General features: G+C 42.0%; 1 protein-coding gene across 2 annotated transcripts in view; it reads left to right on the top strand.

The window, feature by feature from the left end:
* The first annotated feature begins 9,859 nt into the window (after positions 1-9,859).
* Positions 9,860-25,923, top strand: part of LOC139554418 (ephrin-A3-like) — a 94,142-nt gene continuing 78,078 nt past the window's right edge. The window contains exons 1-2 of one of the 2 annotated variants that reach the window (XM_071367177.1): positions 9,860-10,434; positions 10,547-10,780. In XM_071367177.1, coding sequence (XP_071223278.1) covers positions 10,671-10,780 — 110 coding nt within the window. In that variant the 5' untranslated portion in view covers positions 9,860-10,434; positions 10,547-10,670. Of the gene's footprint in view, positions 10,781-25,923 lie in introns of both variants that reach the window. The other variant, XM_071367176.1, reaches the window with a different exon arrangement.

Genomic DNA, 25,923 nt, shown 5'->3' with positions numbered 1-25,923 from the left:
TTGGCACAACGATAAAGTGAAAAAGAACAATGAAGTCTGAAGGGCTTTATGGTATGAAGTGGTGCTCTTGCAGATATTAGTTATTTAGAGGAGAAGCCATGCTCACCCAAGATGGCTGCCATTGTTTTAAGTCTGTCTGCGTCCCAAATGGCACACTATTCCCTTTATAATGCTCTGGTCGTAAGTAGTGCACTACATAGCAAAAAGGGTGACATTTGGGATGTATCCTATTTTTCTATCTATCCCTGCAGATGTTTATATACTACTGAAGTCATTGGCTATGGTGTGCCTCACAGGGCATACCAGCTGTATCACTGGTGAACACATAACCCCTCTGATAGCCTCATTGCAATACACCACTGGGCTACTGCCTAATAATGCTCCTCCGAGGCATTGGACTTGGCCCTTTTACAAGTGCTTACAATTGAGAGGTCCCTGTCCCCTGCCTAAAATAGCTCTCCGGGCATCAGCTCGGCTATCCTCCCTGCCGTTCACCCTGACCGGCACAATAGAACAGCATGGGGAAGTGGTTCTGGAAGTGGTAGATGAAAGGAGTTTAAATAGAGGCAGATATTGCACTGTGGCTTTCAGCCGTCCGGCCCACAGACAGTCAATAGGGTCAATATCCCTGTCGGATAGGAGAGGATAGGAGAGGCCATCTATCCATCAGACAGGGACCATGCAGACCAGGCAGCACAAAAAGCACGAGACATCATTACAGCGGACCAGTGTCCGTCCGCCTTCGCCGCTCATCGACCAGTCGGCTGAGCAATGAGCAAAACTGATAGGGGAGGGCTGCAAACTCCTCATATCGGTCAGGCCATCGACCACCCATCCGTGGCTGACACACCACCCGCACCCCACCCCCACCCCGTTCGACCGACCTCACGCCAGCCTGTCTGCAATCATTCAGACAGTTAATTAGGTCAGTCAGCTCCTCCAGCAACACAGGAGGAATGATGTGCAAGATGTCCGAGACTGGCCTACTGACTCTCCTCTGGTGGTGTCTGAACATCGCAGGCTATGATCGGTCCAACTCTGAGAGATGGTAGACCTAACTGTCAGTAGAATTCATGATTCAACTGCTGAGCCTCCACTGTACTGTAGACCTGCCAGCCCACCCTGTGATGTTCCCAGGCATATGATGTGGTATGATCATGGGCCATGTGTAGGATTGGATTGTGTTTCCTTTTTCTCAGATAGCATGCAGACATCTGATTGAGGGGAATGGATTGATCTAGAGCAGGGTTATAAAGGCCACGGATTCCACAGGCTTTTGTGATAGACATTGACAGCAACCTTACCTAACCACCAATATGTAGATAGTAACTTACTATAAGCTACATATTTTACATACTGATTATAACTGTATTATACCTTGCATATCAAACCTGATTAGCAGCTCTGACAAGGTTAATGCATTAAGCCGTGATGGAGATGAAAGTGAACTGCTGCCCTACAAGACATGTCTCTTCAAATCATGATTTAGTGGTTGGATCTAAAACCTGCTGTGTCATGTTCATGTATAATCAGGCCCTCTTTCTCTCTTACCAAAGCCCAATGAGCTGTTACTTTTCCTAATGTGAGGACATAATTCCGGCAGCATTCTCCTTCCAAAAGCACACAGGGAAAGGTTGATGTCCATGCCAAGCCCCCAGTCTGATAGTGATTGTGACATTTCCTCTCCTCCCTGAGGGCCTCACTTTGCCTCACCCCCTCCGACATCCAAAATGCTCCAATTCCTAAGGAGCAATATCTCCTCCTCACAGAGAAAAAGGTCACATGCTCCATTATTTCAAACTGAACTTTTGACCTAACATTTACAGAGAGAGGAGGCGAAAAATAGCCCTCGATGTGACACTGGAGTTCGGTCGGCATGTTGTTGTTTGAAATGGATGCTACAGGAATATCATGATTTGATGTTAAACTTTGGATGCTTACACATTGGTGCTATCTAGAACCTAAAAGGGTAGAAACCGTTTGAGTTCCATGTAGAACCCTTTACACAGAGGATTCTACATGAAACCCAAAAGAGTTCTACCTGGAACGAAAAGGGTTATCCTATGGGGACAGCCATAGAACCCTTTCGGAACCCTTTTCTCTAAGAGTGCAGGTTGCGAATGGATGACGAAAAGATCTCAAATTATTACGAGACAGTAATCTCCATTTAGGAAACTACTTCTATTCTGTTTCTAATCTTGTTTGATGCTGATGTCCTATCTTTATACATCAGCGTGCAAGGGAGTAGACAAGGTTGCAGTCGGGCCCTAAGGCTGTGATGCCGAAGACTAACATTGCCTTTGACTCTGATTCACTCTGCGAGTGAGTTCACTCTGCCAGCTTAGTTTTCTTCTCATAGATTCTCATTAGTGTTGGGTGGTAAAACAATGTGAGAGGACGTAGAGTGCAACTCAGCCAATGCAAAATGCACTGTACTGTACCATCAACCCCTCAGGACAATGAGAAGCACACCAAATTCACTGATGATGCTCACTATCAGGCTATTAGAGTACATTTATACACAGCAGTTTATCGATTGACGTAAAGCGAGAATTGAAAAGAGAAAGAGAGAGAGAGAGAAATGGGGAAGATACAGCTATAGGAAGAAAGAAAGAGTGAGATAGGAGGTGAAAAAGAAAGAGAAATATCTATGGATTCATTGAGAACCTTACTTAATTGCTTCCGCAATCGATTGTCGTCCCGTGGCATGCATGCATCCCAAATGGCACCCTTACACTTTATAGTGCACTACTTTTGAACAGGGCCCTTAGGGCTCAGTAGTGCACTATGAAGGGAATAGGGTGCCATTTGGTACGCAGACTTGGTCAGTTGAGACTGCTGATTTGGGAGGAGCTGCATATTGACCCTGTTGTTGATTGTGCATTTGCTTTGTCTTACAAAACCAATCCTTGGAGGCTTAATAAAAGAAATGCATCCTCGGTTCCACCAAATACTTGATGTAAGGTACCGTCAACTATCATCTCTTAAGTTGTTTTGATTACCCTACAGCTTTCCCAAGTAAAGGTTATGGCTTCCAGGCTACAGCCTGTCATCATGCTTGTCAATATTTGTTCCTGTACCTGTCCAGTGTTGTTATACATAGCTTATGTAAGCATCGTCATATTTTGAAGGTAGTGCTCCATTACGTTTCCATGTTGCAATGAGATGCTATATTACTTTGATTGATTTATAGTCAATGGTGAGACAGCCCTAAGACTTTCCCCAATACCCTCGAGCATCCCCCCTCTTATTTCCCTCCTTTCTCTTCCCTCCTTTCTCCTTTAGTACTCCACGCGTCACTCATGCTAATAACCACACTCCTCTTTTTGTCTTCTCATCAGACACATGCTGCTCTCCCATCTCTTGTTTTCTCTTCTCCTCTCTTCAATATTTCATGCCATTGAAAGTGCATCTATTCTCAGCGTTTCCCCATGTCCTACCACCTCCTGACTGTCAAAACATCATTTTCTATCATTCGACATCCCTCTCCCTGACTCTTTCTACCCCCTTGCTTCTCAATCATCTCCGTTGGGACCATCATGTATTGGTGATGATGACCCTCGGTGCAGTGATTGCCTTCCTTTATTTAATTTCTCCTCATGTTTGTATGCCATTGTTCCATTATTGTCGCTACCCCAATTTTGCAAACACACTACACCCATTTTGCGCGCACGCACGCACGCACGCACGCACGCACATACAAACAAAAGTCAATCACCTAATGTCAGGGTTGGGTAGGTTACTTTCTAAATGTAATCCATTACAGAAACGAATTACCTATCCAAAATTGTAATCAATAACGTAACTTTTAGATTACCTAAACTCAGTAACATAATCTGATTACCTTCAGTTACTTTTAGATTACTTTCCCCTTAAGAGGCATTAGAAGAATTGAACGACATCTATTGCAGGATAAATCAATGTTAAGGTTTACATAGCTGGCCATATATGGATGTTAAATTTAACTTTATGGGTTGGTTATGTAGACTTCTTCTAACCCATCGCTTTCTACTACATATAATAATACGATTAAATTATATCTTTACATTAAAAACCAAAGTCTATCAGAATTCCAGTCATTCCAATAAATGTTATACCCCTTGATCTTCAAGAATAGGACTTGGAAATATGGAAGTATAGATTAGCTAAATTGTTTTACCTGACCATAACCCCAAAACTAAGAACTTATTAGCCAGTCCTACTCTGTTGTTTATGATTTTGTTGTCATGGAGGACTGATTTGGCTCATTGATTTGAGTTGAAAAATAAATGCTTGAGAGATACTGAGAGATACATGCTTTGAGAGATACTGAGAAGTGCTATTTACATGTGAAAACTTAATTTCATATGCTACGTTTGCTATAGGCCTATTGTTTACCTATTTGTTGGTGACACTTTGATATCTTGATAATATGCAGCTGTATAAAGGGCAAATCCACATTTGAAACAATAACAAAACGGGCAGCCCCACCTGTCACGCCCTGACCTTAGTTCCTTGTTTATGTCTCTATTTTGGTTTGGTCAGGGCGTGAGTTGGGGTGGGCCTTCTATGTTTTGTACTTCTATGTGTTTGGCCTGGTATGGTTCCCAATCAGAGGCAGCTGTCAATCGTTGTCTCTGATTGAGAACCATACTTAGGTAGCCTGTTCCCACCTGTGTTTGTGGGTAGTTGTTTCCTGTTTTGTGTTGTGTCACCTGATAGGAGCTGTCTTCAAGGCAAAGGGTGGCTATTTGAAGAATCTCAAATATAAAGTATATTTTGATTTGTTTAACACTTTTTTGGTTACTACATGATTCCTTATGTGTTATTTTATAGTTTCAATGTCTTCACTATTGTTCCCAGATGTAGAAAATAGTAAAAATAAAGAAAAACCCTTGATTGAGTAGGTGTTCTAAAACGTTTGACCGGTAGTGTGTGTGTATATATATATATATATATATATATATATATATATATATATATATATAGATATAGATTTTTTTATCAGCATGAATTAGATTGAGCAATAAAAGTCTCACTTTTATTCCATAGGCTGGGATCCACGCTATGCAGCTGTTGCAAGAGTACATTTTTTCACTGGCTGTCCACTGGTTTCAAAACAATGATTGATAGGCACCTTAAACTTCTTGAATTCAACCTTTATTGGTTTCAAATACACATTTAGATTTGGGAACAGCCATCCACAACAACCACAATCCGTAAGGCGCAAATAGCTACATGAGAGAGCAGCAGTGTGATTCACATCAATGACCTATGTACTGTAGATATCAATAATAAGTGATATCCGTATCGCCGTAGACCACACCACTGCTGTCATCCTTACCTCCAAGCGTTTGTTCAAGTTGGATAATCTTTGGAATGCCGACAGCAGTCGCACCATTGGAAGACATACAGTGAGCACCATAATTCATTGGACAGTGACCATTTTTTGTTATTTTGGTTCTGTACTTTAGCACTTTGAGTTTGAAAGGATACAATGACAATGGGGGCGAAGTGCAGACTGTCAGCTTTAATTTGAGGGTATTTTCATACATATCGGATGAACCGTTTAGAAATGACAGCACCTTTTGTACATGGTCCCCCCCCCCATTTTAAGGTACTACAAGTATTTGTTGAATTGGCTTCACAGATGTGTGTCGTTAGGCAGGTGTATTCATTTGTGTCGTTAGTGAATGCAGGAGAGCTGTTGATGAATAGTATTGATTCTAGACTCTGCTATTGCCTTTGGAGGTTGTTGTTGGGGTGTGACAACATGAGGAAGACAGCAGTGTCGATGCAAATGAAGCTGCCGTCATAAGGCTCAGAAATGAAAATCAATCAATCAGGAACATTGTAAAAACCCTGGGCATGCCCAAGTCAGCAGTTTGGTTCATCATTAACAAGAAAAAAACAACCGGTGAACTCAATTATGTCAAAAGACCCGGTAGACTGAGGAAGACCACTGTAGTGGATGACCGGAGAATACTCTCTATGGTGAAGAAAACCCCCCCGACAACAGCCCAACAGATCAAAACACTCTCCTGGATGCAGGTGTAGATGTGTCAAAGTCTACCATACGTAGAAGACTACACCAGCAGAACTACAAGATGCAAACCACTGATAAGCCTGAAGAACAGAAAGGCGAGATTACAGTTTGCTAAAAAGCACCCAAAAGAGCCCCAAGAGTTCTTGAAAAAAAAGTATTGTGGACAGATGAGACAAAGATTAACATGTACCAGAGTGATGGAAATAGAAATGTTTGGAGAGAAAAATAGACATGCCCATGATCCAAAGCATACCACCTCATCCGTGAAACATGGTGGAGGGGGTGTTATGGCTTGGGCCTGTATGGCTGCCAGTGAAACATGGTGGAGGGGGTGTTATGGCTTGGGCCTGTATGGCTGCCAGTGAAACATGGTGGAGGGGGTGTTATGGCTTGGGCCTGTATGGCTGCCAGTGAAACATGGTGGAGGGGGTGTTATGGCTTGGGCCTGTATGGCTGCCAGTGAAACATGGTGGAGGGGGTGTTATGGCTTGGGCCTGTATGGCTGCCAGTGGAACAGGCTCACTTGTCTTCATCGATGATGTGACTGCAGACAGAAGTAGAACAATGAAATATTTATCTGCTCAGATAAAACCAAATGCCTCCAAACTCATTGGACGGCACTTCATCATGCAACAAGACAATGATCCTCAACATACTGCTAGAGCAACGAATGGGTTTTTGATGGCCAAAAAGTGGAAAATCCTTGACTGGCCGAGTCAATCACCGGATCTGAATCCCATTGAACATGTATTTTACATGCTGAAGAGGAGACTGAAGGCAATAAATCCCCGAAACAAGCAGGAACTGAAGATGGCTGCAGTACAGGCCTGGCAGAGCATCACCAGGGAAGATACTCAGCGTCTGGTGATGTCGATGCATCGCAGACTTCAAGCAGTCATTGCATGCAAAGGATATGCGACCAAATATTAACAATGATTACTTTATTCTACATTATGTTAAACTGTCCAATGTTTTTTGATGCCCGAAAATGGAGGGGGCTATGTACAAAATCTTCTATAATTTCTTAACGGTTCCTCCGATATGTATGAAAATACCCTAAAATTAAAGCTGACAGTCTGCACTTCACCGTTATTGTCATTGTATCCTTTCAAACTCCAGGTGCTAGAGTACAGGACCAAAATAACAAAAAAAATGGTCACTGTCCAATTAATTATGGTGCTCACTATAGCTTGGACTGTAGCCTACAAAAGCCTACAATAGCCTATTCAGGTTCTTTTCCCGCGATCCATCAAACACATTTGGTGTGTCATCATAGTGGTCTCTGACTTGTGGTCAGACTCGCCCATGTTGAACAAATTTAAACTTGTGCCTGTTTTCAGTGCTGATTTGAATGTCATTGAGAAAACAGAAGTGTTACATGCAATCCGTTACATCCCAACCCTGCCTACTGTACATGTGTCTCACACCTGTTATGATGTCTGTCATCACTCTTAATAGATACAGCACGCCCCCATCTCCATTCTCCCCTCCTTTTCAGTCGCCACGATCATTTACCAGTACCCAGCTCATTCCCCGAAGGTTCACCTCTTATCCACTCGTTAACTTTCTCTCTCTCACTTTTCATCATGTCCTGACATTGCAGAACATTGTTCTTGATTGCTTGGCAGATGCCATTATCCCGGGCCTATATCTTCCCGATCTCATTAGCCATTTGTACAGCTGGGTACTTGCTGGAGCGAATCAGGTTAAGTACCACGCTCAAGGGTACACACATCAGTAAGGCCCACCTGGAGTTCAGACCTGCCATCCTCCTGATCGCCAATAACCATAACAGACACGCTATAGTGTCCTTCGTCTTTTTCTCTCCCCCTCCCTAAACTTTCTCTTTTTTCAATTTCTCTCTCTCTCTCTTTCTTTCTCACCATAGTCTCCTAGGCTCTCACTTGGTCTCTCTCGCCATCTCACTTGTTTTTGGCACAGTGGGGTTAGGTAAACAGAGGAATTGAAAATTCATGTCGGGCAGTAGGGGTGAGAAAGGGAGAGGACAGGGAAGACTTGGGAGGTGGGTGTGATGGTCATGCCATTGTGGTTTACTAACACAACGCTGAACATGGGGAGAGGGACAGGGACATAGATGGCAAGAATTGAAACTGTACACATCATTGTTAGGTGTTTCTTCGTGACCAAATATTGTTGTTTTTCTTATTAATAATGGTTGGTTACACTCACTAAATGTGTTTATTTGGGATCATTCTCATACCCAGAATTATCTGAACACTTCATTCAAAGTAGGTCTTTGGTGTTTGAATTTCAAATGTGATTATTATTAAGTGAGATAAGAAATGAAAGAAACAAAGAGAGAAAAGAAGAGTGGTAAAAAAAAAACAGCAGAAAATGTATGACGCCGAAGAGAAACAGAGCAGAACATTTATCAAAAATATTTCTCTGTTAATGAATTCTGTTAGTAAATCATTATCAGGAAAACAAGGATATATGAAGACAAAGAGGTAGATTGATGATAATATATGATCTAAATAATCAATATGTCCATACCGGTAACAATCATGAATGAATCACTGTGCATGTAGAGTAAACAAGGTACCTTCCCTATAGTGTAAGGCTACACATGTTTACCATGCAGTGCCCAGCAACGGCAAAAGAGTACACATCCGCAACACGTCCCAAAACATCAAATTTAAACACATTTGATTATTGATGACATGAAGCAATCCACTAGACCATGCTTCCCTCTCACGTACTATGTTTGTACAAAGCCCATATTGAGACACTCACAGTCTAACACTCATACATAGGCCAACCCTTCCCATACACACGCATAAGGCCTACTATGTGGTTCCTATTACTCAAATAGGAATATGTGAATATTAAACATGTCAATCTCAATATTTTCTGATCTTCAATTGAGAGTGTTTTCAGTATGAGTTGTAGGTTATAAAAAAGAGAGGGTTTGTGAAGAGATGGCTGGGATATGCCATGGAGACGCAATGCATTCCTCTTGAGTGAGCGGTGACAAAGGGGTGACAAATGCTAGTAGCAAGGGATCTGGCATAGTAAGAACAGGCAGAGGAAAGGGAGAGTTGGGGGAAAGTGTTGGTAGGCTACTCTCTCTTTCTCTTTCATCCCCCTTTCCCTGTCACCAAGGCAACATGCCTGGAAGGCATTCAAAAGAGGGGTCATCACTGACAAAAACAACAGAGGGAGAGAGTGAGTGAAGGGAATCGAGATCAAAATAGACTGTGTCTGTATGTGTGTGTGTGTGTGTGTGTGTGTGTGTGTGTGTGTGTGTGTGTGTGTGTGTGTGTGTGTGTGTGTGTGTGTGTGTGTGTGTGTGTGTGTGTGTGTGTGTGTGTGTGTTAGAGTGTTTGTGTTAGAGTGTGTGTGTCAGAGTGTGTGTGAGAGCGTGTGTGCATGAAAGAAGGGGTGCGAGGAGGAGAGAGTAGGGCTGTAGACCTACTGTGGTTTTGGAAGAATATATATAGCATTTTCTCCAATGAATTTGAACTTTAGTGAGAACTAATCACAAGATGCAAAGCATTTAGTATTCCCAATGACAGATTATAGAAACTCACATTAGGGAGACTTAAATCCCAGATCACATCACCAAAACCACTTATGAAAATTACACCCAAGATATGATAATAACCGTTATAATAGGCCTATAGAATTTGCATAGTTAATCAAACACAGTAATGCCTAAAACAGTGAAATTAATAGTGTTTAAACCCACCATCGAAATTAAACAGGTTAATTAAAATCTCTCTGAATTTTGGAAATTAAACACACGCAGACGTGCGCATCACACACACACACACACACACACAGTGGTGGCGGGGTTGGGCAGAGTGAGCGCATCTTGTCCATCAGAGGGCGGGATTGTAGGAAACTGGCGCGCAGTGCGTGGGTGGTTTGGAAGCGGCGGCAGATAGAAACTAGCCACTAAATTCTTCCGCTGCTCTGTCTTTGGCTGCATACTTTACGTATATACTTTCATTGCGGAGAATAAACTAACGTCCGTGGGCGTGGCGTTTGGCTGGAGCAAGGAGTCTGGGTAGCAAGGCAAGGTAGGCACCTCAAAGTCTCGACTGACAGTCTGAGCTGAGGCTAATTTAAAATGACGAAGTAGACTACCGTCGAAACGAAACGGGAACCCAATACCAACAGAAGAATAATGTGAACACATTTTGAAAAACTTCAATGCCAGCTGTGCTTGACCAACCAAGACGAAAATATAGTATTGAGATATGTTGAGGAGAATTGCAGCGTCTTCTCGGCTCAACATGGGACTACAGTTGTCAGTTGTGGCAGTCTAATTTGCCTTATCACTTATTCTTATTACACTACTGTTTTCGGTCAGTGGAGAGGAATAGGGAACATAAAAGTAATAGCCTACTCAAAGCACGGTGACTTCAACGTGCGCAGCAGCCAAAGTAAGCACAAATAGGATTGGGGAGAATGCCCAAATGGTATTCTTCGCGCAATGGAATTAGAATTGAAAAACACGTAAACCAAGCCAAGTACGCATATTTGTCCTTCCCAAAGGTTGCTGGAAACTATTCAACTGCGTTGTTTTGACCGCTGGGATGTTGTGAGAGACCCACTGTTTGGGACGGCGGAAACTGAGAGCGAAGAAGGTAGCCTAAAAAGAACGAGGAACAGTGGGATTATGGCTCTCGCAACGGTTTCTCTCTGTCTAATAGCGCTCGCCTTTACACACTTGCACCTGACGCGAGCCAACGACCGACATGCCGTCTATTGGAACAGCTCAAATTTACAGTAAGTAGGCTTCAAGTGTAATACAGTACACTATTATCTTTGTTTTCTTTGTTGCTATGGACCTAAACCGACGACAGATGTCAGTATGAGGAATTGATCATCCCCTAACTAAATGTTACTTTTTTAGAGAATTTACAGGTGAATGTATGTATAAATCATTGTTAAGTGTGTGATGAATGCTGTATTCATTTCCAATAACACACACACACACACACACACACACACACACACACACACACACACACACACACACACACACACACACACACACACACACACACACACACATACACACACACGCACACACAATAGCCAATACCAGGCAATTGTGTTGCCTTAATGTCCCTATCCACCATGTAAGCAGGTACCTGGTGTTCTATATGAATATTTAATTAATGTGGCCAACTCAGTTGTCACTGTCCATCTCTTACTCCACAATGACTCATATCTGTCATCTATGACCCCCCCCCCCTCTCTCACTCTCTCACAAACACTCAATCCTTTCCATCTGACTGCAATCCATTCGGATGTTGTCTGCTTTCTTTGTCCCCCCCCATAGGTGGTGCATCCATAAGGCTGGGGAAAGCTATTTCATATTGAATTAAGTTGCCAAAATTATGTAGCCTAATTATCCTAATGTCTATACATAAAACAAAATAAAATCATTCAAAATAGGCTACTACACCAGAAAGCATGATTTGGCCACAGAGGATCATTAGTTTTTTGAAGAAAAAACGCTGTGGGTTGTTTTAAATCACACAGCCTACAGTCGAAAGGGCCCGCATTTTGGGCAGCGGGCACGGCAATTACCAAATAGATGATACTTGAGTTGCAACTGTCAATGAAAAGCAGAGAGACCCAGCCAAGCATTTTGCGGTATTTCTAAATACAATCGCAGAAAAACATAGTTTGGAAAGCAAATGGCTATTACTGTAAATTGAAGACAGTGGAAAGACTCTAATCTGTCTTTAGTTATCAAAATGCTCAATTTAATTGAGCGAACACCTGCCTATCTTATTGGCACCAGCAGAGAGTATCAGCCATATCCCCGGTAGTGCTGAGCGATTTGTGCTTTTTGAGGTGGGTTCGTTTTCGGTTAGCTTATGAAAAAATGTCGGTTTCGCAGTTTTTTTAGACATTAAATGCACTATGCATTATGTGGGTTGAATGCTGTAACAATTAATACAATTAATAGAAGTCCCCTGATGGTAGTGACCGCTCATTACTGCATATCACTTATTTAACTATCATTTATTCACATTACTTTAATAAAATATTTGTTTTATTTGATTACTTCATTATTTAATTCCAAGTCAGACTGGACTAAGGTAAGTGGGCGCGCAATGGATTATGGTCATTGTAGTTAATTACCATGTTTTCAGTGCTAAAATATGTAGAATATTTGTCTGTTTGAAACTACAACATAACACAGTTCAGGCTTGATCTGATTTATCTCCACCGAAACTGCACATCGAGATCACAGAAGAAGAAAAAATGTACAAAATGGTATTCGAATAATTGAACTAACGTCTTGTCAATTGGTTGTTTAAAAAAAATGAAAAATAACCGACATTTCGGGTTAATCGCTCAGCATTAATCCCAGGTGAGTGTGCGTATTCACTGTCTTTATTATTGGGTCGAGGACACTTGAAAGTTAGTTCTTGAACAATCATTTACCCCTCCGGGTTAGATGGACGTCATATTGTATTTGCGTCTCTCTTTTTTCCTTAGGCCTATTAGATGGTTGAAGAAAACCTTGTTTTTATTGATCTGGCTCACCTGTCATTTTTGTCATATTTCAAAAAGATTCTGCTAATATCTCCAGTAATATGAAGTGTAGTAGAATTAAATGAAATATGTTTATTAAAGGCCACATTTTTCCCTGCAAAGAAACAAACGGCTATCTGATATAGCCTGTAGTTTAGCCTACTCTACGCCACTATGCACTGCGTTGAATTTATTTTATTTGCGAACAGTGATTGAGTTATATTATTAGCCTAAATTATGACGAGACAATCTAATCCTCACAAATAGGAAGAGTGGGCTATCTGACGTAAGTCTGCAAATGTGAGGATGCATGGAATGCGTTGTGGTAAAGGTGAATTTCTATGGTGAAAGTTTGCTTCCCCAAACTTGAAACCCACACTCCGTCTATGCCCCCCCCCCTCCCCCCCACACACATGCACAAACAAACACGCGCGCACAAAACACACACAAAACACGCACACGCACGTGCACGCACGCACGCACGCACGCACGCACGCACGCACGCACACACACACACACACACACACACACACACACACACACACACACACACACACACACACACACACACACACACACACACACACACACACACACACACCACCCCAGAAACCTGCCCCTCTCTTCCTATTCTTCTTCTATCTCTCCTTGGTCATAACAATCTTACTACAGTAGGTAACTATACTGTAGGTAAACATCTCCAGACCTCTAACTCAATACCTCTGCAGCACAGATCGATGGGGTATCTGGTGCCTTTGTCCTCTCATTAGTTATCCATCTTTCTCACATTCTTTTATCTTCTCCCCTCACCCCTCTGTTGCTCACTTTCTCTCTCTCCCTCTCCCTCTCCCCTATTTTTCTCTTTCTATCTGTTTTCCACCTTTTCATTTTGTCCATTTATATTCACCTCAGACACTGGCCTATCTCCTGTATCTCCTCTCTCTAGCTCATACTTGGTTATTTACCTCCCTCTTTCCCTTATTTTTCTACTCTCTCATGGCCAGCCTGTCCCCATCAATTTCTTTTTTGTTGTTGTGTGCATCTCATTACCTCCCCCCCATCTGCTCTTGTTTCCTCATTCACCTCCAAAACCCAGGTGTAGTCCCAAATTGCACCCTATTCCCTTTATAGTGCACTACTTTTGACCAGGGCCCATAGGGCTCTGGTGAAAAGTACACTATATATAGGGAATAGGGCGCCATTTGGGACATATACTCAGATGGAAAGATAATATCAAAGATAATTACGTCTATGCAATAGTTTGAATGCATCTGAATGATAATTCTGAAGTATTTCATATAACTCAGTCTGGGTATGTGAGGCTTGAGTTCTAGGCATGTGAGGCTTGAGATACTCAAGGTATCTCAATCACCTCTGGTGTACCCAACCAACAGTGCAAACGAACACCTAGTCAAATTCCAACTAGCCCTGGTTGCGATAGCAATTATGCATGTCAGTTTGAATCTCAATAGAGGAGGCATATTAAAAGAGAATCATTAGCAGTACCAGCCCATGTTCAAAGTGTTGTGAGGGTTTTGCAGGTTTGTGCGTGTCACATTCTGTATTCGTATTATCTATCATTGTTAATTATTCATTTGGTGTGTGTTCTGTGACTTGCACAGCGTGAGCAGTACGCCCAGGCATTGTACGGGATAATCATTCATCAGGTCTTGGCACATCAGCACCTTAATATAACACTTATATGAATATATTTTCATTTTAATATATTCCAATGATAATACGTGTATCTGTGTGGGGGCGATGTGTGTGTTTGTTAAAAAAAATCCCCTCCTCCACATTGAGATAAGAATCTGTAAAATAATGCAAAAATTGACCCAGTTTGCAGGTAGCAGACAAATCCACAGAGGCTATGGCAGGAATACTGATAAGCGATCAAGCCTTATAGGCCGTAGGCTTTAGGCCACTTCAGCATCGTTGGTTCATCTCAAATGGCACCCTGTTCCTTATATAGTACACTAGTTGTAAACAAAGCACTATGGGCCCTGGTCAAAAGTTGTGCACTATATAGGGATTAAGGTGGTATTTGGGATGCATCCCGCTGTCCCACGTCCTGCTGCAGGCCTCACTTACCCACCTCAGAATTAGATACTACCTCAGGGGGAACAGGGAGGAGCCGAGGCCAGGGCAGAGGGCAAGGGACCAGGGGTTTTCAGGGCTGAACTCTGGGTGATGAGGCCTCGCTGTTGGTTGTACCCTTGAGCGAAGCATTCAGCCCAGATGGCTACAGAAAGAAATCCAGCTGTGAAAAATGGGATCACATGAAAACCAAGCTGTTTGTGCTAAGGCCATGAAAACAGCTTGCTACGGGTTTTATTCTGATGAAAAATTCACATTTACCTCTTATTTTACCAGGTAAGCTGACTGAAGATACATTCTCATTTACAGCGAAGACCTGGGGAATAGTTACAGGGGAGAGGAGGGGGGATGAATGAGCCAATTGGAAGCTGGGGTTGATTAGGTGGTCATGATGGTCATCATTTAGCAAGGATATGGGTTTACCCCTCTACTCTTACAATAAGTGCCATGGTATCTTTATTGTCAACAAAGAGGCAAGACACCTGTTTAACGTCCCATCCGAAAGACGGCACCCTACACAGAGCAATGTCCCCAATCACTGCCCTGGGGAATTGGGATATATACAATACCAGTCAAAAGTTTGGACACACCTTCACATTCAAGGGTTTTTCTTTATTTTAAACTATTTTCTACATTGAAGAATAATAGTGAAGACATCAAAACTATGAAATAACACATATGGAATCATGTAGTAACCAAAAAAGTGTTAAACAAATCAAAATATATTTTATATTTGAGAATCTTCAAAGTAGCCACCCTTTACCTTGATGACAGCTTTGCACAATCTTGGCATTCTCTCAACCAGCTCATCCCAAACTATCTCAATTGGGTTGAGATCGGGTGATTGTGGAGGCCAGGTTATCTAATGCAGTACTCTATCCCTCTCCTTGGTCAAATAGCCCTCATCAGGTGTGTTTTGGGTCATTGTCCTGTTGAAAAACAAATGATAGTCCCACTAAGTGCAAACCAGATGGGATGGCGTATCGCTGCAGAATGCTATGGTTGCCATGCTGGTTAAGTGTGCCATGAATTCTAAATAAATCACTGACAGTGTCACCAGCAAAGCACCCCCACACCATCACACCTCCTCCTCCATGCTTCACGGTGGGAACCACACATGCAGAGATAATCCGTTCATCCACTTTGTGTCTCACAAAGACATGGCGGATGGAACCATAAATCTCAAATTTGGACTCATCAGACCAAAGGACAGATTTCCACTGGTCTAATGTCCAAACTTCCGGAATGCTTACAAGGCCCTCCTCCACTGTCCTTTCAGCAAATCTGACCATGACTCCATCTTGCTCCTCCTGTCCTATAGGCAGAAACTCAAACAGGAGGTACTCGTGCTTCAAAGTATTCAACGCTGGTCTGACCAATCGGAATCCACACTTCAGGATTGTTTTGATCACGTGGACTGGGACCTGTTCCGGGTAGCTTGCGAAAATAATCTAGATGCATACATGGATACGGTGACTGAGTTTATAAGGAAGTGTATAGGAGATGTAGTACCCACTGTGACTATTAAAATCTACCCTGTTAGCAGTTGATGTTACTCTTCAATAACACAGACCTCAAAGCAAATCAGAGGGAGAAAAATAGTTTTATTCAAAGAGGAGCTATTATGCTGAGAGTCAGATGTTCATTCTCCCCTATCCTCAGTGATTCTCTTCAGTGATTCTCTCCTGTGATTCTCTCCACAGAACAAAGGGACAGATGTACTTTATAACCCAGCCCTAGCCTGTGGTTGACCAATTAGTATTCCTTGAAATAAAACTGGGCCAAAGGCCAAATAAGAAGTATCCGATTTCAGGTTCAATGTATTAACAATTTGGACCAATGAGAACTTGCCATATAGCTTTGAGTGCCGGAATGAAATTCCTCCCATGTCTCTGACCCATTGATCATTAATCCCTTATTACAGAAAAAACACTATTTCCATTGATCATTCCCTATTGACCGTTAGTACACTATTGACTTCTTGTCCTCTGCGTTGTGTTTTTATCTTCAAAACATTCTTACACTCCCCCCTAGACCATTTAAAAAATAAATATACTTAAAATGTATTTTTAGAAAACAATAGAAAGCATGAAAAAATAGAAAGTATAAAAAACATTAGCAGTAAGCATAAAATGATTCACATTAAACACCTTGCATTTCTATAAAACACAAAGGGCATATTTTACTTGCTGTTGCAATAAGAAATAGATTTCAAACAAAGTTATAGAAAATAAGTATTAACAGGTGTAATGATGATGTCCCTTACGATTCCTACCACATCCTGTATTAGGAGGAAACTCACAAAAAAAAGAATTGTCTACAAGACAATAATATTCAATCGTCCTATTGGCAAGGTAATCATTCACCAAGTCCTTTGAACGTGACCAGCTCTTCCACACTGGTATCAGTCCCACATAGATAACTATTAGAAATTATGTTCTGACAGTCTGCCGGTAGTGAGGAATTCTTCTTCCGTTCCACTGGTTGATAAGGACGTCTCTAATGACAACTTCACCGGTGATCTTATATAATTTCAAGTACAGTCCTTGGGTCAAAGAAAATAGCTTCAGCTTCAGATGGTAGATTCTCATAACCTGTAACGAAGGAATCAAAAAAGTGAAAGTAACATGTCCTGGTTTCAAGAGAAATGAATATTTCACATAGATTTTTTTGTGATTTTCAGGAAAACGTTGGACATTTCACCTAGATATCCCTAATATGTTGACTGCGGTGTACAACATAGAAGCTTATCAGGTTCTGATCATCTTACCATGCTTCTTCACCCGAGATTGACCCCCGATTGCTCATCAATCAGTTCTTTATTCTCCAGGCCATCAAAATGGACAACCTTGCAATGAGTGACATGTATCCATCGTGATTTTCCCTGGACGTTCACTGCTGACCTCATTATGAGCAAAACTTAATAAAGACCTTCCCACTTTGGCATTTAATGTGTCTGTTGTATATATTTTTTTACCATCACCCACTGTCCTGGTACTACGTCATGTCCCACCTCGGGAGTTATTCCCCACGCCTCTTTTACTTGTCTGTCTGCTTCCCCTACTATTGAAGTATTGTAGTAACTGCCCAGCGTGCCTTCCTCACACACTCCTCCGCAATGCTTGAACCGTCTGTGTATGAGATAACCTCAGGGTTTTCCAACAGATGACTCTTAGTAAACCCATCAGAGAGCTGATCCAAAACCAACTCACAACAGTCATGTTCAAGTAATGTGGTATCTGGAGGAAGCATCAGAGTAGCTGGATTACATGCTATGATGATGTTAGGAGCCTCCAACACAGCTGACCATTTGCTCCAATGAGCAGCTGTGACCTGTGCAGCTCCATTCATTGTCAAAAGAGTGTGAGCAGCATGTCAGCAGAATCTTTAATCACTACTTTAGTAGCATCCATAGCTTCCTTGCTAATGGAATATTGTTTTGGAAAAAACACTATTTCCATTGATCATTCCCTACTGACCGTTAATACTCTATTGACTTCTCGTCCTCTGCGTTGTGTATTCATCTCCAAAATATTCTTACATCCCTAATCAGTAACCGTGGATAGACGGTAGCATTTGCGCGAAACTGAAAGCGCGAACCACTGCATTTAACCATGGCAAGGCGACTGGGAACATGGAAGAATATAAACAGTGTAGTTATTCACTCCGCAAGGCAATCAAACAAGCTAAACGGCTCAGACACAAGACGTATGTGGCAGGGACTACAGATAATCACGGACTACAAAAGGAAAACCAGCCACGTCACCGAGACCGACGTCTTGCTTCCGGACAGGCAAAACACATTCTTCGCACGCTTTGAGGATAACACAGTGCCACCGACGCGGCCCGCTACCAAGGACTGTGGGCTCTCCTTCTCTGTGGCGGACATGAGTAAAACATTTAAATGTGTTAACCCTCTGAAGGCTGCCGGCCCAGACAGCATCCCTTGCCACAATCCTCAGAGCATGCGCAGACCAGCTGACTGGTGTGTTTACGGACATATTCAATCTCCCTATCCCAGTCGGCTGTCCCCACATGCTTCAAGATGGCCACCATTGTTCCTGTACCCAAGAAGGTAAAGGTAACTGAACTTAATGACTATCACCCCGTAGCACTCACCTCTGTCATCATGAAGTGCTTTGAGAGACTAGTCAAGGCCCATATCACCTCTACCTTACCTGCCATCCTAGACCCACTTCAATTTGCCCCAATAGATCCACAGACGATGCAATCGCCATCACTCTGCACACTGCCCTATCCCATCTAGACAAGAGGAATACCTATGTAAGAATGCTGTTTATTGACTATAGCTCAGCATTCAACACCATAGTACCCTTCAAGCTCATCATTAAGCTTGAAGCCCTGGGTCTGAACCCCACCCTGTGCAACTGGGTCCTGGACTTCCTGACGGACCACCCCCAGGTGGTGAAGGTAGGAAACATTGTCTCCACTCCGCTGTTCCTCAACACTGGGGCCCCATAAGGGTGCATGCACAGCCCCCTCCTGTACTCCCTGTTCACCCATGACTGCGTGGCCAAGCACGCCTCCAACTCAATCATCAAGTTTGCAAACGACACAACAGTAGTAGGCTTGATTACCAATGATGACAAGACATCCTATAGGGAGGAGGTGAGGGCTCTGGGAATGTGGTGCCTGGAAAACAACCTCTCACTCAACGTCAACCAAACAAAGGAGATGATTGTGGACTTCAGGAACATTAGAGGGTGCACCCCCCTATCTACATCGATGGGACCGCAGTGGAGAAGGTGGAAAGCTTCAAGTTCCTTGGTGTACACATCACTGACAAACTGAAATGGACCACCCACACAGACAGTGTAGCGAAGAAGGCGCAACAGAGCCTCTTCAACCTGAGGAGGCTAAAGAAATTTGGCTTGTCACCTAAAACCCTCACAAACTTGCACCGCACGCAACCGCAAGGCTCTGCAGAAGGTGGTGCGGTCTGCCCAACGCATTACTGGGGGCAAACTACCCGCCCTCCAGGACACCTACAGCACCCGATGTCACAGGAAGGCCAAAAAGATAGTCAAGGACATCCATCACCCGAGCCACTGCCTGTTCACCCCGCTATCATCAAGAAGGCGAGGCCTGTACAGGTGCATCAAAGCTGGGACCGAGAGACTGAAAAACAGCTTCTATCTTCTTACTGTTAAACAGCCATCACTAGCACATTAGAGGCTATAGACTAGAAACAACTTGCCACTTTAAGGAATGGAAGACAAGTCACTTTAATAATGTTTACATATCTGGCATTACTCATCTCATATGTATATACTGTATTCTATACTATTCTATGGAATCGTAGTCACTTAATAATGTTCATATATCTTGCAGTACTCAGCTCATATGTATATACTGTATTCTATACTATTCTATGGAATCGTAGTCACTTAATAATGTTCATATATCTTGCAGTACTCAGCTCATATGTATATACTGTATTCAATACTATTCTATGGAATCGTAGTCACTTAATAATGTTCATATATCTTGCAGTACTCAGCTCATATGTATATACCGGTACTGTTTCTATACTATTCCACAGTATCTCATTCACTTAAAAATGTTTACATATCTTGCATTACTCATCTCATATGCATATACTGTGTAACTCATCTCATATGTATATACTGTATTCTATACTATTCTACTGCACCTTAGTCCGTTCCGCTCTGACATTGCTCGTCCATATGTATGTAGTCTTAATTAATTCCTACTTAGATTTGTGTGTAGTGGGTACATGTTGTGTCATTTGTTAGAATTTACTGCACTGTCGGAGCTAGAAGCACAAGCATTTCGCTACACCCTCAACAACATCTGCTAATCACGTGTATGTGACCAATAAAAATTGTATTTGCTTGTGTTTTTTGGCCCAAGCAAGTCTCTTCTTCTTATTGGTGTCCTTTAGTAGTGGTTTCTTTGCATCAATTACAGATACCCCCAAAAACTACTTAAATAGTACTTTAAAGGGTTTTTATTTAAGTACTTTACACCACTGCGTCTCACAAAGACACAGCGGTTGGAACCAAAAATCTAAAATTTTGACTCGTCAGACCAAAGGACAGATTTTCACCATTCTAATGTCCATTGCTCGTGTTTCTTGGCCCAAGCAAGTCTCTTCTTCTAATTGGTGTCCTTTAGTAGTGGTTTCTTTGCAGCAATTCAACCATGAAGGCCTGATTCACGCAGTCTCCTCTGAACAGTAGATGTTGAAATGTGTCTGTTACTTGAACTCTGTGAAGCATTTATTTGGGCTGCAATCTGAGGTGCAGTTAACTGTAATTAATTTATCCTCTGCAGCAGAGGTAACTCTGCTACCTTTCTTGTGGCGGTCCTCATGAGAGCCAGTTTCATCATAGCGCTTGATGGTTTTTGCAACTGCACTTGAAGGAACTTTCAAAGTTCTTGAATCGGGAGATTGACTGACCTTCATGTCTTAAAGTAATGATGGACTGTTGTTTCTCTTTGCTTATTTAAGCTGTTCTTTCCATAATATGGAGTTGGTATTTTACCAAATAGGGCTATCTTCAGTATACCACCCCTACCGTGTTACAACACAACTGGCTCAAACGCATTAAGAAGGACAGAAATTCCACAAATTAACTTTTAACAAGGCACACCTGTTAATTGAAATGCATTCCAGGTGACTACCTCATGAAGCTGGTTGAGAGAATGCCAAGAGTGTGCAAAGCTGTCATCAACGCAAAGTGTGGCTACTTTGAAGATTCTCAAATAGAAAATATATTTTGATTTGTATAACACTTTTCTGGTTACTACATGATTCCATATGTGTTATTTCATATTTTTGATGTATTCACTATTATTCTACAATGTAGAAAAAAATCTGAAAAACCCTTGAATCAGTAGGTGTGTCCAGACTTTTGATTGGTACTGTACCTCGAAGAAGAAGTACCCTGACTGCAACCGTCGGAGTTGCAGCACCGTTAGCTACCTGCTTCCATCTCCATTAGACAGAGTCGCTCTCAGCTTTCACTCGCAGCGGCGTGCCCAAGCCAACATGCTACAGATGTCCCTGCTAATGGCTGACTGAGGCAGGAAAAATCACACGCAGGCCATTAAATCATCTTGCATCCGAGGCCGTCTGCCAATTAGAGAGGGGAGATGTGGAACATCTTAAGGAGTGCATGGGACCGGTGGGGGAAATGCCGCGAAGAAGTCACTTCTCCTCTGGCGGCCCGCACTCCTGTCTTCTCCTATCAGGTATTGGCCTTGCCACTGACACAGATTAAGTCCTAAATGGCACCCTATTCCCTGTGGACTCTTGACAAAAGTAGTCCACTATGTAGGGGATAGGGTACCATTTGGGAAGCTGCCACAGACCGTAGCCTCTTAATTGGATGTTCTGTGTCAACATGATCAAAACAATAGTGTGGCTTTCACTCACTCCCAGTGTAGCTGCTAAGGATCTTAACTTAGCAGGAGATCAGGGAACAAAAGCTGCCGGTCCTTTGTACAGGCGTAGGAGGGAATAGCAAGGAACCTGTGGTGAAAATGTGGCAACCTTACTGTAAAATCGGCCTACCATCGCCCCCTTAAAAAGTTGAAAGGTATTTCTTCACCGGTGGAACCTCAGTGAGTTATTGCTCTATGTGTGTTCATAGTACCACATGTTGTGACCCCGATTTAAGACCTGAAATTGAGTCTGTTAGGACCCGAACCAAATTAAGACAACAAAAAACACGTTCAGCGCATCCCAGCCTGCCTGGTTGGCTCACCATATATGGTGTTACAAAATAAATGATCACCTTGACGAATAGCTTCCCTGGGAGTAAGAGGCGGGGGGTTCCTCATGATCAATGTGGAACGGAGCTGCTGTCTTACTCAACCGGCTCATTAACCACTGAGGCTGTGTGGGTGGAGGACCAGCGATTTAGAGGTGGCGCTGTGTGGTGGTGGAGAGGGGAGCCCCAACACCCCTGCTGTTGAGGTTTCTGATGTTTTCAGTGAGATATATATGGGAAAACGACTGGGGGAGAGGGAGAAAGAGAGAGAGAAGCACACAGAGGGAGACAAATAGAGATGGAAGAAGATGGAGGAGAGGCAAAGTGCGGAAACAGTATTGAGAGAAAGGGGTGGGGAGTAGTGATGGAGAACAGGGGGTGCCAGTGGAATGATGGAAAGTGTGCCAAGGTAGAGAGAGGGAGATTCTTTTTTTTTAGATGGAGAGAGAATGATTGAGAGACCCAGGAGGGAGAAAGAGGCGGAAGTGAAAGTTATTTGCCGAATATGCTGCGGCCGCTGTTTCTTCAGAGATGATACTTATGAGAGGTGACCCGTGCTAATGTGGATACACGCAGGGTTATTCATGTGGACCAGTGCTCAGAGACAATAGCAGCGGCCTGGCCCTACGCATCATTGTGCAGTGCAGTGCGTGAGACACAAGCGGATTTGCTAGATGATTACATGCATGGCTGTCTGCCTGGCTCGCTCTCTGAACAGTCTCGCCAATTTTACATACAAATGCATCTTACTCACTGGCATTCAATTTGTTCTTTTCCACATTCGTCATGCCACTGTGCAACGCAACCGTCTCAAACAGCATTAGATATGTTTCAAGTATTTCTTTCTTTCCTGACTTGTAGTTGATGTCTGTAGTGCTGACTGGGAATCTGTGAGCAACGCTGACTCGAAAGTATACTGAATGACCTTCAAAACGGAATGAAATTCGATGGAAATATTTCTGAATTAATGTAGCATGATTATGCTAATTCAAAACAGTTATCATCTTGTCTTCAAATTCTATTGACTTTCCAAAGCCGTTAAAGACCCACAGAACTGTTAGCTTAGTGATTCGTATTTGTCTCATTTTCTCTTTGTGCAATAGGTTGGCACAGGTGTCAAAAATACACATATAAACGACAGTCTTTGGATTGGAAAGCTGTTTTCTTCAGTATTGTTGGCTGGTATGAGTCCTGCAATATACGTGGAGAAAAGCAACCTGAAAGGATATTTAAAGTCCCAAACTACACCCTATTCCTTATAAAGCACTTATAGGACCACAATGGAAACAAGTCTTCTGACTTTTTTGTGTATAGTATCTTCAGCAATTTTTAGTATATGTATCTGTTGCTTACTGTAACATAAAAAAAGAAAACACTTGTTTTCAAATCAAATAAAATGTGATTTATTGGTCACATGCTTCGTAAACAACAGGTGTGGACTAACAGTGAAATGCTTAATTATGGGCCCTTCCCAACAATGCAGAGAGAAAGAAAATATAGAAATAATAGAAAAGTTAAACACGTAATAATAAAAGTAATAATAGATACACAGTTAGTAATGATAACTTGGCTATATACAAGGGGTACCAATACCGAGTCAATGTGCAGGGGTACAGGTCATTGAGGTAGATACCTGTACATATAACTAACTAGGAATAAAGTGACAGAGAGTAAACAGCAGTGATGACTCAAAGAAGTTTGTGCAAAATGGGTCAATGCAGATAGTCCAGGTAGCAATTTGGTTAATTATTTAACTAACTATTTAGCAGTCTTAGGGCTTGGGGGTAGAATCTGTTCAGGGTCTTGCTGGTTCCAGACTTGGTGCATTGGTACCGCGAGCTGTGCGGTAGCAGAGAGAACAGTCTAAGACTTGAATGACTGTAGTCTTTGACAATTAGGATCTTCTTCTGATACCGCCTGGTATTGAGGTCCTGGATGGCAGGGGGCCCGGCCCCAGTCATGCACTGGGCTGTCTGCACTACCCTCTGTAGCTACTTGGCGTTGGATGCCAAGCAGTTGCAGACAGTGTCACAACCAAAGCACCCCCACACCATCACACCTCCTCCTCCATGCTTCACGGCGGGAAACAATCTGTACACCTACTCTGCGTCTCACTGGTGGTGGAAAAAGTACCCAATTGTCATACATGAGTAAAAGTAAACATGCCTTAAAAGAAAATAACTAAAGTAAAAGTGAAAATCACCCAGTAAAATACTTTTGTTTTAAATATACAGTGGGGAGAACAAGTATTTGATACACTGCCGATTTTGCAGGTTTTCCTACTTACAAAGCATGTAGAGGTCTGTAATTTTTATCATAGGTACACTTCAACTGTGAGAGACGGAATCTAAAACAAAAATCCAGAAAATCACATTGTATGATTTTTAAGTAAATCATTTGCATATTATTGCATGACATAAGTATTTGATACATCAGAAAAGCAGAACTTAATATTTGGTACAGAAACCTTTGTTTGCAATTACAGAGATCATATGTTTCCTGTAGTTCTTGACCAGGTTTGCACTGTCATCAAGCTGAAGGGTGGCTACTTTGAAGAATCTCAAATATTAAATATATTTTGATTTGATTAACACTTTTTTGGTTACTACATGATTCCATGTGTTTTATTTCATCGTATTGATGTCTTCACTATTATTCTACAATGAAGAAAAGTAGGTGTGTCTAAACTTTTGACTGGTACTGTATCGGCCTATGATTTTTTACCATTAGTCGTATAGTTTTGACAATATCACAGTATTATTTTTGCGCTTGTTGGCTGTACCTTCACCAAAACTCCAGTATTTTTCCTTCATAGCGTGTTCTCCATCTTATTTTAAATAGGGCACACATTTGTTTTCAGCACATTTATTTCCACGACCGGGGCTCAACATTAATGCTCGTCGTCTTGTCATGAACAAGTAAAAATAATAATTGTACAAGAAGAATGTAAGTGTCAAGTTTTAATGTTACATGCACAAGTACAGTGAAATGCATTTCTTGCCATCTCTAAACCCAAAAATTCAGTAACCAATATCAATATAGTACTAAAAATAGCATAAGGTAGAGCAAGAACACACAATAAATAAAAATGAGAAATAAGAAGAACACGAGAACCGTACAAACGATATACGAGCATAGAAATTATATACATTTAAGTTGTCCAAATAGACAGGTAAAAAAGAAAAATCACAATATCAAACAATTACTGCGATCCGAATTGGATCGGAGAGGCCAATGATTTTCGATCTTTTTTCATATACAGAAATAAAATGTAAGAGTGTAGGTGATATGCATATTGGCTACAGCCTCATGTCCAAAATGATGATGACATGAGGGAGGCACCAGAAAATGTAACCAAACTTCAAGGAGACTTTAATTACATAAATATAGGCTAAACGCCAGTCATGTTTGACAAATATAATGAATGATAACATCAACGTCTAAAGACTTGATTCTGTCAACATACTCAGGGCACGGTTCGTTCATATCAAATGATCACAAGGTCTTCACAAAAGCTTA

Source organism: Salvelinus alpinus, chromosome 26, assembly GCF_045679555.1.
Source record: "Salvelinus alpinus chromosome 26, SLU_Salpinus.1, whole genome shotgun sequence".
In the NCBI taxonomy this organism is placed as follows: domain Eukaryota; kingdom Metazoa; phylum Chordata; class Actinopteri; order Salmoniformes; family Salmonidae; genus Salvelinus; species Salvelinus alpinus.
This window is presented reverse-complemented; position numbering and strand designations above follow the sequence as displayed.